The 15,013-nt window shown below is 33.2% G+C and overlaps 1 protein-coding gene across 1 annotated transcript; it reads left to right on the top strand.

The window, feature by feature from the left end:
• Positions 1-1,472: 1,472 nt before the first annotated feature.
• LOC128217501 (uncharacterized) lies at positions 1,473-6,045 on the top strand. Its single transcript, XM_052924665.1, has 5 exons — positions 1,473-1,621; positions 1,982-2,035; positions 2,278-4,266; positions 4,707-4,977; positions 5,269-6,045. Exons 2-5 carry the CDS (start codon positions 2,002-2,004, stop codon positions 5,741-5,743), a joined length of 2,769 nt encoding a protein of 922 aa, XP_052780625.1. The 5' UTR covers positions 1,473-1,621; positions 1,982-2,001; the 3' UTR covers positions 5,744-6,045.
• The last annotated feature ends 8,968 nt before the right edge of the window (positions 6,046-15,013 follow it).

The following is a 15,013-nucleotide window of genomic DNA, read 5'->3' as shown; positions in this document are numbered from 1 at the left end:
GGGTGCTGGGGGTGGAGGTTGAGGCGGTCGTGATTCTATGGTCAAAATACATCGTTACGCAGGCAAAATCCTCATACAACAATACCGTAATCAAGTTGTTAAACTTGCCGACATAATTTAAGCTAAAGGCGTTATATTAATATATTTAGATGTAAATATAATTAGTTACATTTCGTGGGGTGAATGCGAAAAGGTTTTAAGTGACATTAAATAAAGAAGCAGATAGAACCTTTTCGCTTTCACCCATCGATTTGCACTTGATATTTTCAATCTTTAAACATAACTCAAGTGTGTGGTTTAGAGGGTTGTCAAGGAGGAAGTTTATAAACAATATCAAATATTGAATACTTAGATTATAGTTGAGGAAACCATGTCTATTTTCAAAGATAAACTACTGTTGAAATATTTGTTTTATGTTTGACAAGTATCGAAATAAACAAATTGAGATAAAGCGTTTAACCTAAGTAGAAAGATTGTTCCAAAACCGACCCAAATCATATTGCTCCCCTGCAATTTATGCTTGGTGTAATGGCCGTTTCGAAGGTTTAGCTGTTAGCAGATATATAACAGATAAAAGTAGCCTGGAGAACCAAGTCGGCCATTTAAACCATAGCACAAAACCACTGACTGAAACATTCTGCATATGCTGCAAATGCCATTTTCCATCGAAAACAATCACGGAAGTATACAGACGGTTTACATTGTCAGAAATCATAACATTTAACTACGCTTTAAGTAGATGGTGTTTTTTTTTTTTTTTAATTTAGCAGTTAAAATAAATGACTTCTCTCTTGTGAATCTTCATTATTTATGCAATAAGACATGTCACCGGCAATTATTTTAAACTTATTAAAAACCACACGTTAAAACTCTATAATTAATTAATACTATTATTAAAATTTTAATGAACTACTTCTACTGATCTGGGGAAAATAGCAACCTTACTACCAGTACTGATGTACCGGCATACATCCTAGGTCGTTTTCGATTGAAAATGGCCGAGGTGTTCCGAATGGTGCTTAGAGTACAGCTTAAGTTATAAATCTTGTTCGTCAACTGATAAACGTGTCGGCTTTATGAATATACCGATGCACTGTGCTACGTACAAAAGTAAATATATTCATTTTAATTTGAGTGAGAATTTGTGTAAACCCGCGGAATAGAACTTGCGAATATTGGAATCACCACTTCTATTTTTACTGCTCGGAAAAATGACGTGTTTTCCTGTAAATATTGATATTTATAAATGCGTAGGATTGAAGAAACGTGTATAAAGTAATAAATTGGAAAAAGGAAATAAATATCCTCGCTATGACGAGAGTAAATGAATACGGTAATTAAAAATCCTAAAATAATATACGACTAAGCGACGATTATTGATCTCATTTAGGTGTATCGCTAGACGCAGTTAACGAGATAAGCACTGTTTCCCATTCTAAGTAGTAATGAATATGGCCGGTAACCAAACATGTATTTATAGTAACATAGGAAAATCCAAGTTACTTTCTATAAAAGCGATCGCAACCCGCTATTCGGACTTTTTCTCCATGCAAATTGGTTGGATACATAACTAAATTCTACAAAATTGTGAAGGTTAAACGTCTATTCTACCCATTTCAAGGTATTTTTGTAACTTATTTGAAATTATGTATTAAAGATAAATATTTTTCACGGTATATGTTAAGCCTTAATTCATATATTGGTGAATAAATAAAATATATCCATATATTATTTTTTTTAAAAAATAAGACTATATTCATTATTGTACATACAGTTTCTATGTCTTAACATTATGTATGTATTTATTATATTAAGCTTTGACCACATATTATACAGTACAATTGTTATTTTGCTCATCCGTTATAAATATAATAAACATGTCTCGACAAAAATACTAAGTAGTTCGATCATTATTATTATTATTATTATTATTATTATTATTATTATTATTATTATTATTATTATTATTATTATTATTTAGACTCTGAGGAAGATATTACCATGGGTGTTAAGGCAAATCCACTACCTGACGAGGGTAAGTTAACTGAAAGTTGAGACGCAGTAAATGAATAGGAATTGTAAGCACATTCTTTAAATAGAAACATGTCAGCCACTTATCATTATAGAGTTGGCAACTGTACAAAATGTTCAACCTAGCTAACAGTTGGGATTAAATTGACAGTAAATTGTCTACAGATGTACTGATAAATGGATACTGAACAATAGTTTGATATTGAGTGCATCGATTTGGACTTTAATTAACGTTTTAAATTACAGATGACACTAAGAATGTACATATCAACGATCTAAGCGAGGATGACTCAAGTGGGAGTTCGGAATCGGAATCAGAAAATGAGGCTGGTGTATGTAAAGAATCCAGCAAGGAAGCTGGAGATGTTACCCGAGGTGTGCCATCTTCATTTGTTCCTATCGAGGACGATAGAATGTCGGCTATGTCGGCTGATCAGTTAGCATCTACACACAGTACAACACACGGTAACGCGAAGACATTCAAGAGCCACAGGGCTGAAACGCGATCAGCGGAAGAGACTTGCAATCAAAATCAGGGGTTATCTTCTGCGAAAGACAATACACCTAGTGACCGAAACAGCGGTGTTGACAAAGACACGTTACGTCAGTGGATAAAATCTACTGTTAAAAATGTTTTACAAAGTAAAAAACCTAAGCAATGGAAAAGCATTGACGGTGTTATAGTATTTAATCAAAGAGATTATGAACATGTATTGCAGTTTAAGAGGTTTATTGAAGATGTTATGAGAACGGAACATGAACATATAAGGATAGAATTATTTGAAAGTCAAAAATTTATTCAATCTAAAGTTCGAAATGTGGAAGATATTATTTCAAAATGTTGTGTAATATTCGTGTTTTTGACTGATAATACAAATACGCCTGATATTAATTTCTTTTGTGAAGAGGCTATTGGACGACTTCGTCTTGATCCATGTAACCAGAGTGAAATTGCTTCCGCATTTGCCTTAGATACACCTTCAAGGTGTTTACTTCAACCAGTTCATACAAAGCCAAAGCATTTACGAACTTATTCAACACCACCGGGGCTATTCTCTATTAATGCAGTTGACTGGTTTGACATAACGTCTTCGTTTACACGTGATAAAATAATACAACTTATGAAAAGTGCAAAGAAGCTTAGAAAACGCCATGAAACTGAAGTTAACACTAATCGGGAATTCCAGCACATTTATCGTGAACAACAAACATCTACAATTCCAGCATCAAGTCACACTCGTAACTTTAATGGTACAACTGAACATGTACAAACTGTGCCGTTTACTTCAGTGCCGGCACCACCAACTCGTCAATTCCCACCATACCAAGGAAATCATCATGTTCAATTAGATACACAAGACACCTTTAAAACAAAGCAGGATGAAGAAATGATAAGACAATCGAGGATGCTCTTGCATGAGAATGACGATCATTTGTATAGACACAATATACCTCTAAATCATAATAACGGCAATGTTTCCCATTCACCTTTTTCGGTTAACCAGACAAGTACAGGTGGACATCAACATGGGCATTATTATGAGGCAATGCCATCTAACACATTTCACATGGTACCGAATTTGACCAGAACCACGCCAAATAATAATGTCAATAGTTATGATTATGCTAGAAGAGATACTCAGTATGTTCTACATGAACAAAACCTAACACCGGCCGCAAACGGTAGAGTTAACCAACAGGCTTTTGCAGAACCGACGTTAAATACGATGCAAAGTGCGACAAATGGTCAGCATCTAGGTGCATACGGTAATCGTGCGTACCCAACAGACTATTCACACCATCATGGATATCATCGAAACGGAGCTAATTTCTACCACAATCTACCTCCCCATCATCACCAGCCTCACTACAGTTTAACCAGCCATGAATGTGAAACAAGCATTCCCCATGCAAGCCGTCAGCACCAGCCTCAAAACAGTGTATCCAGACATGACGGTGATACAAATGAAATCCATTCTAGTCGCCAACACCAGCCTCAATACAGTGTAACTAGTCATGACGGTGTCACTAGCAATCCCCAATCCAGCCGCCAACACTCATTTCTACATGAAGACACTCATAATACACCTTTGAACTCCGAGCTGACGGTTGTGTCAAAGGTCACAGGAAAATTAATCATAAACCCAGAGCTTTCAACAGATGATGTTGAAATAGACACAGAGCACTCTTCACGGTCGAATCATACAGCAGCAATTGACACTCTCCATAAATACAGTAAGTGTTTCTAAGAAAAAGCTGTTACTGAAAGTGTTGTTTTCCTGGGAACTTAAATATTCACTTATCAGTAACGCTGACGTGGTTAGCGTATTGGACTTCGAGCTTTGCCAATTATAGTTATAGAATGGTAAACGGTTCTTAATCACGTGTATATATAAATTTTAAAAGCTGTACATACGTTCGACACTTAATTCATTAACAAAGCTTATGTTACATGTTCTTGGTCACCAATGATCATTTCGACGTAAATTTAGCTTACAGCTTACCTATAAAAGGAATAATTTTAATCATGTTCAGTAACTAGTGTTAAGCAAAATAAGCTTTGACGGCGTATGACCTTGATGGACAATTGTCTTTTCTTTTCGGCTGGTAACTTAAATTATACCGAATTAAATTTGTTTGCGTTTCGTTCTTAATGTTCTTAATTCTTGTTTTAGATAGCGAGGACAAATTTGCTGCAACTAAAGATGACGAGTACCTTACAGAGGACCAAACATCAGAGTCATCTACCTGTGAGTCTGACAGCGGTGACGTGGGCGAGTCTGACAGCGATGACGAGGGCGAGTCTGACAGCGATGACGAGGGTTTTGCTAAATTCTTTGTGAACCACCCTCATGGCGGTAAAACTGTCAATATTGTTGGCAGTTCTATAGTGCAGATAGGCAGCAATAACAGTGTATCTAGCACCACCATTGGCGAACGGAAAAGGTGTGTATATTAATCATGTAGCATATGTCACATGATCTTATAATTTCCGATATGTTAAATAAACCTAAAGTTTTAAATCAGCATGAACGCATGTTATCGCTGTGAATAAACTGGCTTTATCGAGATAAGTTTCATGAGGATACTGTACACGGAATATCACGCGATAAAGAATGCAAACAAATCAGTTAACCAGTTATACCTAGTTTAAACCAGACATACTGTAGTATTATGAAAACAATCTCTATCTTAATCGTTAAGAATTATATTTTAGTATCATATGATATTTTTCAGTGGCTTGAAAGGTAAATATCAAGAAAATTCATCGATGAAAACAAATGGTAATAGAAAGACAAATTGGGACGAGAAATTCAACATTATAGATGGTGAGGTATCTAATAGACCAACGACGCCTAATAAAGAAAACGATGTCTCTAACAGCCATATTGATCGTGGAAAGGAATCGGAAAACGATGTCTCTAACAGCTATAAATATCGTCGAAAGGATTCGGAAAACAACTATCTAGACGATGAAAACACAACAAATGCAAGATCAAGATTTACATCAAACATACATGTCGATGATTTTATTTCTGATTCTGAATTATTTTCTGATGGTTCTTCAATATCCGAACGAACATTTTCATTTAATCAGATAAAAAATACAAAGATGAAAAGTGATTGTTTAATACAGGGTTTTTTACGAGGACCATTTTCTAAAATTAAACTTAGTCTTTGTCAGTCAAATTCTAATTCCGAAGTAGATTAATGTTATAAACTTAAGTCTTAATTATTTAGCACCGATAATCCGAGTATCGTTATAATCTGAAATTGGTTTTAATTATAACCAATAAATAATCTCAAGATTTTGTAGATGACGGCTCAACGGGTAACCACAACTGACTGCTATAAGCCAGTCTATACAATCAATAACCATTAGTATATATATTTGAGTGATTATTTTTTTCTCAATTATTAAAGTTTAATAAAATATTACAAAAAATATGTTGGTTTAATCACTTTGAATCTGTGTTGTGAAAAATAAAGAAAATAAACTCAATGGAAATAATTTGTTTATTTTTACACTAGTTTTCAATTGGTCGAACTGAAAGACATAAATGCGTCGCAGAAATGCAGGGTTCGAACGTAGTCAAAGCCTTTTAATATTATAAAGCGTGGTTCAATATAAACTTAGCAATGTATCATTATTACAATGTCACACAGGATGGGAATGTCGATAAGAGGTTGAACTTATTCCGTCATTCTTCACATATTTATGGGAACGGCGTAGAAGCACTCATTATTCTCGCATATAATTCGTACACAGTGTCGCCTATTCTCGGGGTCGAAGCAACAGGAGCCGTGTCATGGGGACAAAATACGATATGTGCCGGGTATTAAACGGGGTTATCTTGAAATCTCGTTCGTTTCCCTTTTCCGTACTGATAGTACAGAACTTTTACTGGGATGACCTCGTTATTTTTTATTCATATATACCAACAAAGCTTTCTGAATTTGCTTGATGGTTAAAGTAATACTCGTATTTAAAATCAAAACATACACATGTATAAGAACATAAATAAACTACTTACTGGAAAATGCATTCATGAAAAATATTAATAACTGATAACCAAGTATTTAATAGCTGAAAACGCACAAATATTAAATGACTGGTGGGTCAATATTTACAGCGACCAACTATCATCTCATAAGGTAGAAATACCGTGTTGTCTGCACATTTCATTGAAAGTAAACACGGTAAGAACCATTGTTTTCGATACTTATTCATCCTTTTCGGTAAATTAAAACAATTGTATTGATTCTGGTATACATATATCATATTTTTGTAATAACAGTGAACCTTTAATACTAAAAAGAGCATTTTTAAGAAAGGAACGTATATACTTATTTTTTATTACATGCTTATTGATGAAATATGGAGTTTTATCCAAAAAAAAACAACAACAGTGAAATTATCAATAAGATATGTTCAGTTCAAAAGGAGTGAAATTATCAACTATAAAACTTACATTTAAATTCCATTGTAGTTACTTCCCCTTGATCAAAACAGAAAAACACGTCACTTTTAAATCAGAAAATATTGCAAAAAAATAATTTGAAACTTAAAAAAGGTGTCATAAATTTAAGTAAAGATATTTGGAAACAAACAACCTAATGTTAGTTAGAAAAATGGTAATCCTGTTTTTCAAACATTTTCTTGAACTATGAAGCTGAACGTTCGAACATTGCTACCATGCTATAATTCATGGTCGCCTTTTAAGATTATTAAATTAATTCTTATAGAGTTATATTCTGTATAAATTACTTTAGATAAATAAAATAGTCTTTTTTGTAGCTCTTTTAATTAAATTAATATTGTTTATTTTTATATGATTAACATTTTGCTTAAGTTGTACTTTTTAAAGTATGGCTTCTTTGTTTTAAATAAAGTAGATAGGCGGTTTGATAGCAATTTAAGTTTAAAGATAAATTACGTTTCATGCTGTCATTTAATGACATGCATTATCACTCAATTTGACTTCTTGGGTAATTTAATGTCTACAAATACTTTTATCAATAGAATACCTTTAAGTCGGATTTTAGCAGCTTTATGGCTGCCTTAGGGGCATTTTACCTAAACAAGAGGCGTGACATCCACGCGGGTCAAGGGACCCCACAGTGCAATAGTAATCGATCTATTGGTCACATGACCCGTGACCGATCAGGGAATCGATGGTGATTGGCTGTTGATTGGTATCAGCGCGCAGCTCTCGAAGATCTCCGTGTTGCAAACAATATATTCACTTAACATTGATTCCTTAACGAAATAACATCTTCGTAATAAACTATTAACTGTGCTCTTTGCTGGATATTGTATATAGGCTTAAGACGGACTGTTAACTGAACTGCCCCCAACCTCTACAAGCGAAGCGAGTTTTCCCCCAAAACAAGAACAATTCCCCCAAAGAAAAGCGAAAGAGTGAATTTCCAAGCAAAAGCAAGTTATTGCGATAACGTTGACACTAAAATACAAGAAAATTAGCGGTTCAGCAACATTTGATTTTATTAAAAAACAAATAACAGACAGACGAAAACAAACGCTCGAACATAAAAACAATGTTATATCATCGTTCATATGTCCTTTTGAACTCCTTGTTGTTGTAAAATTTGATACGAACCTCCCAGAAAATTCATACATCAATTAACAGATGTTTTTTAACCTGATCCATGCCTCAAATTTTGTCAACAACCTATCATGGTTTTCACTCTTTACCGGGAAAACGACCTGTCTTCAAGCGAATCAGAAAGGTCTCTGACAGTTTCAATTAAGTTAAAACTTACAATTTAACATTTAAAAAATCCGGGAAAAATCATGAATAATAAATATTTTCTGTGTGAATCTCTGACTTACCTTTAGTGGCAAGGATAAGAAATATTACAGGTATGAAATGCTAAAACTTCATTAACTTCCCGGTGTAGGGTTAAGTTTATTCTAGATTATGTCAACTCTTACCAACAAAAACAAACAAACATATAGGTATTGTGAAATATTTCTTAAAACTTGAATATTAACAAAAAATCGATATTTTGTATAAGTTAGGTAAACGAAAGACCAGTCACCATCCTGTATTTGCGGAAATTGGAACTGTCTCTCTTGTACGAAAAAGTAGATCAGCCGATATTCTATTTTTCCAAAGGAAAAGTAGAATGTTTCGTATGCATAAGCGGGAAGCCCAGCGACGTCAAACATATAGGTATAAAGTTGTACAATTTATACACTATTCTATTCCTCTACCGCTGAAGATTTGAGCAAGATGTTTTTAAGGTTACGACTAAGTTTGAAAAGCGGGTTCACATGTAAGTAAAAATTGTTATTTTGGTCATTTTTACTGACCGCTCCAATGCGGTACCCAACAATCCTTAATAAACACACCTACTATTTATATAGTATATATGCATTGTGTTGTTGTTCTATGTTTCTTGTTTGTGATTTGTTATGCTTTTGTGTTGTATGTCTTTGGCGTTTACCCTGTGCCATTAAACGGGGTTATCTTGAAATCGCGTTCGTTCCCTTTTCCGTACTGATAGTACATAACTTTTACTGGGATGACCTCGTTAAAAAAAAATATTCATAAGGACCAACAAATCGTTCTGAATTTGCTTGATTTGATAAAGTAATACTCGTATTTAAAATCAAACCATACAAATGTATGCGAACATAAATTTTGAGTGATAAAACTTTAACTACTCACTGGATAATGCATTAATGAAAAATATTAATTACTGATAACAAGAATGTAACTCTGTATTTATTAGCTGAAAACACACAAATATTAAATGACTGGTGGGTCCACAAATATTTACAGCGATCAACTACCATCTCATAAGGTATGGTATTTTTCTGCACATTTCATTGAGAGGAAACACGGTAAGAACCATTGTTTTCGAGACTTATTCATCTTTTTCGGTACATTAAAACAAGTGTATCAATTGTGGTGTATCATATTTTTGCAATAAGAATGAACCTTTAAATATTATAAAGAGCATATTTAAAAAAGAAACGTATATGCTTATTTTTTTCTTTCATGCTTATTGATGAAATATGGAATTTTATCAGTGAAATAACAACAGTGAAAATACCAATAAGATATGTTCATTTCAAACTAAGGAGTGAAATTATCAACTTTAAGAACTACATTTAAAATATATTGTAGTAACTTCCCCTTGATCAAAACAAAACACTTTAAATAAGAAAGTGTTCCAAAAATAATTTGAAATTTAAAAAAGGTCTCATAAGTTTAAATAAAGATATTTGGAAATAAACAAGTTAACGCTAATTAGAAAAATGGTAATCCTGTTTTTAAACATTTTCTTGAACTTTGAAGCTAAATGTTCGAACATTTGCTATCATTAAAAACAAATAACAGACAGGCGAAAACAAACTCTCGAACAGTAATACGATGTTTAAAAAAATCTTGATTAAAACAAAACACATCACTTTTAAATCAGAAAATGTTTCAAAAATATTTTGAAATTACACGTACATCATCGTTCAAATATTTTTTGAACTGTTTGTTGTTGTAAAACTTGATACGAACTTCCCTAAAAATTTATACATCAATTAACAGATGATTTTTCAACCCGATCCACGCCTCAAAATGTGTTAACAACCTAAGCTGTTTTTCACTCTTTACCGGGAAAACGCCCTGTCTTCAAGCGAATCAGACAGGTATCTGACAGTTTCAGTATAACTTAGGTTTAAACAATAAAAAAAAAATCTGGAAAAAAACATGATTAATAAATATTTTCTTAGTTAAACTCTGACTTACCTTAAGGGGCATAGAGAAAATATATTACATATATGAAATGCTAGTTTATTCTATATTATGTCAACTCTTACCAACAAAAACAAATATGTTGTTTTAGTATTGTGAAATATTTCTTTAAACTCAAGTTCAAACAAAACATCGATGTTTTGTATTAGTAAGGTAAAGAAACGACCAGCCACCATTCTGTATTTTCGGAAATCGGAACGGTCTCTCTTCTACTAAAAAGTAAATCAGCCGATATATATTTTTCCAAAGGAAAAGTAGAATGTTTCGTATGCATAAGCGGGAAGCCCAGCGACGTCAAACATATAGGTATAAAGTTGTATAATTCGTATACTGTTCTATTTCTCTACCGCTGAACATTTGAGCAAGATGTTTTTAAGGTTACGACTAAATTTGAAAAGCGGGTGCACATGTAAGTAAAAATCAATATTTTGGTAATATTTTACAGACCGTTCCAAAGCGGTACCAAACAATTCTTGATAAACACATCTACTTCTTTATATAGAATATATGCACTGTGTTATTTATGGAGTTTTGTGCTGTTGTTCCATGTTTTTGTTTGTGATGTTTTTGCTTTTTGTGTTGTATGTCTTTCGCGTTTACCCAGTGCCATTAAACGGGGTTTATTTTGAAACCTTGTGCGTTTCCCTTTTCCGTATTGATAGTACATAACTTTTACTTGGATGACCTTGTTTCATTTTTTATTCATATGGACCAACAAAGCGTTCTGAATTTGCTTGATGGTTAAAGTGATACTCATATTTAAAATCAAAACATACACATGTATACAAACATACCTTTTAAGTGATAAAACTTTAACAACTCACTGGATAATGCATTTATGAAAAATATTAATTACTGATAACAAGAGTGTATCCATGTATGTTTTAGCTAAAATCGCACAAATATTAAATGACTGGTGGCTCCTCAAATATTTGCAGCGGTCAACTCTCATCTCATAAGGTAGATATACCGTGTTTTTCTGTGCACATTTCTATGAAAGTAAACACGATAAGAACCATTGTTTTCGAGACTTATTCATCCTTTTCGATAAATCAAAACGATTGCATTGATTGTGGTCACTTAGAATACCTATGTTTCATGAAGAAACTCTAAAACTATGAAAAGTTATTTTTACAATGATTATCCGCAATTGTTTTGCTAAAACCATTTGCTTTCATTCAATACATGGCGGCGTATTAATTCGGTCATGTCTTTATGTCCTGTTTAATTAAAATGTGCTTTCCTGCAGTAACTGTTACTATTTGGAAGAAAAATACATTCATAAAAGATCATTTATTAATGTTAATCAATTAAATGCACCAAACACGAATGCATAATAAACTATAAAAACATATGGAATAACTTTTTTCTCCACAAGCAGGAAACAGAAAATTGACAGCTATAATAGAAAATGCTCTCTTCAAAAAAGGTGGCATTTAGAAAAAAATATTAAGACCTTATGAAAGTCCGAAAATAAGCATAAAAGAAACAGATATATTGTTTATATTAGTGTATGATCGTACTTTATGTCACGACTGTCATTTATCATAGAAAACATACCTCCTCGAGTGGCGAATATTTCCACATAAATAATCCATTTGTTTACTAAATAGCTGTCAATACGATAAGTAAGCTGTAAAGTGTTTACACATTAATGTTAAATTCTGGTTCATAACGTAAGCTTAAACATCCTCCAGACAACCCCAGCCTTGCACATAAGGCAGAGCGATCCACTGTACCAAGTCACGTAGACCGACAAAATATGCTTTATTAAAAACCACAGGCAAACAATGATTCAGATGCCTGTGTTAAAAACTTGGTGTTCGCACATATTTGTTGGCAAATGACAATCAGGAACACTAATTACTGCAGCTCTATTCACCGTCAAAAATGGAGATACAGTAAATGGGGTAAATCCTCGATCGGCATTGACTTCGTATACGCGCGAACACAAAGTATGAATTGACTGGATGAAACATAAGAATGAAAGAAATCATGATAGCCAATGAAAAGTAAACACAAGCATTTCTTTTATAGGGGATCTCGACTCTAGATTGCCGACTAACAGATACGATTTATGCTGGTAATAAACAAAGAAAACCATTAATAAAAAATATAATTGCAGTACTGTATTTGCTGATGTCTTTTTCCAAATGCCACACCTGAGTAAAATTATGGAATTATGATTACTAACGATTAAACATTTGAAAAAAAAAACGGAAAAAATCATGATCAATAATTAATTCTGAGTGAATTTCTGACTTACTTTAAGGCGCAAAGAGAAAAATATTACAGATATGAAATGCTGAAACTTTATTAACTGTCCGGTGTAAAGTTTAGTTTATTCTATATTATGTCAACTCTTACCAACAAAAACAAAAATGTTGTTTTAGTATTGTGAACTATTTCTTTAAACTCAAATTTAAACAAGACATCGATATTTTGTATTAGTAAGGTAAAGAAACGACCAGTCACCATTCTGTATTTGCGGAAATCGGAACTGTCTCTCTTCTACGAAAAAGTAGATTAGCCCATATTTAATTATTTTTCGAAAGGAAAAGTAGAATGTTTCGTATGCATAAGCGGGAAGCCCTGCGACGTAAAACATACAGGTATAAAGTTGAATAGTTTATATACTTTTCTATTCCTCTACCGCTGAAGATTTGAGCAAGATGTTTTTAAGGTTCCGACTTAGTTTAAAAAGCGGGTGCACATGTAAGTAAAAAAATATTATTTGGGTAACCGTTCTTAGGCTAACAATCCATGATAAACACACCTACAATTATATAGTATATATGAACTGTGTTTTTGTGGAGTTTTGTGTTGTTATTCCATGTTTCTTGTTTGTGATGTTTTTGTTTTGTGTTCTATGTATTTTGCGTTTACCCTGTGCCATTAAGCGGGATGTATGTTTAAACTTTTGGCTTGTTGGCTTGTTTCTGTAGTTTTTTCATATAAATATGAATAAACTTATTGTTCGATCGATCAAATGTTTTTCTATAATTATTTCTGTCTTGATAACATAACGTTTTTAACGCAGAAACATACACATGTGTATAAGATAAGTCTTTTGTTATTTCAAACATCACAACCAATACATAATACGTTAATCACATTCTACTTTTGCGGTTTATTTTTATTATGGTCTTTTGGTTGTTGTTTTTGTTTGGATGTTGTCGGTATTTCTACAATATATATCTTAAAAACTGTTTAACTCCCACCTACAAATAGAATCTTTATATAATTAATTAATAGTCTGGGCGTGTGTAAATTTACCTACGCTTGTAATACATCACCTAATTTGCAATATCTAATCTGTTCAAGGCGTTGATGAATCGGCGGAAGAGGGCGATATTGTCACGCACACCGAGAACTACCAAGATAAACGTCATCATAATTCACAAACCATTACGCGTAGCCAAGAACCATATTCCTGTGCGCGATCATCCAGGCCAAACCAAAACGGTATGAGAAAAGGCAGAACTCTAGTGTCCAATACAAACATCCGCCAAGATCCAGTACAGACACATGTGCTTCATGGAATAGAAGAGACGAAAAACTATGCGCTTCACCGAGATTCAATGCCTAAAAATGCAAACGATGTTCCTAGGGATACAAAACCAACAGAACCAAACCAAAATGAAAACGTTATTGAAGTGTTTATTCGCGAATCCATTCGTTCAGAGATAGTCCGCGCAAAGCCTGCAGAGTATAAATGTTTTGATGCCGTCGTTGTTTACGATTCAAGAGATTATGACTATGTATTGCAGTTTAAATCATTTATTGAATCACTTACAAAGGAAATCCCAGTACCAGATATCATTCGAATTGAACTTTTTGACAGTGAACAGTTTGCGCAGTCCAAAATACAAGTCATAGTTGATATATTGTCAAGAAGCTGCATTGTGTTCTTCTATCTGTCTCAAAACTCTAACACGCCGTATTTTAACCTTTTTTGTGAAGAAGCGACAGCGAGAACGTTCCTAGAAAGCCATGAAACAGGGACGGAAATGCTACCAAATAGTATTTTAAAACCCGTTCATTCCAGTCCAAAATTTCAAAGAAAATACAAAACGCCCCCGGGATTTTTAGCATTGCAAAGCTTGACTGGTTTGATAGAGAATCACCGTTTACTCGTGAAAAAGTGATCACCGTCCTGAAAGAGGCTGTAGTTGTACGAAAACGTAAGGAAATTGATGCAAACGTGAAAAGGAACTTCAAATATGCACACGAGTTGCAAAAAAAGCTAGACTTGAGCTCATGAAAAGCATCTTTCGCGAAATGTTTATCATTGTTTCTAGAATAATGATACTATAACTTTTGATCTATAAAATGAAATGTTTTCATATAGTATTTATATGAGTATCAATATTCTTGTGTTTTCGAAAGTGTATCTGTACTTGTTGTTTTTCCTCAAAAGTCTGAAAATATTTCATGATTATTCAGTTTTATTTTAGGAAGGGAGCACACCTTATTTATCATTCGTTTGCATTTATACTTGTACATTTATTTATGAAATATTTTTCTTTTATTTACATATCTACCTCATGAATTTACGACTAAATGTGATATGTTATGTTATGTTTTCTTAATAAAGTCATCGATCACTAGGTTTTATAAATATATTTGATATATTTTTCTTCAGTTACATAGCTGCTTCAAATGTCTGTGACTTTTATATCGAAATCATTTCAGTGATCCCT

Source organism: Mya arenaria, chromosome 14, assembly GCF_026914265.1.
Source record: "Mya arenaria isolate MELC-2E11 chromosome 14, ASM2691426v1".
Taxonomy (NCBI): Eukaryota; Metazoa; Mollusca; class Bivalvia; order Myida; family Myidae; genus Mya; species Mya arenaria.
This window is presented reverse-complemented; position numbering and strand designations above follow the sequence as displayed.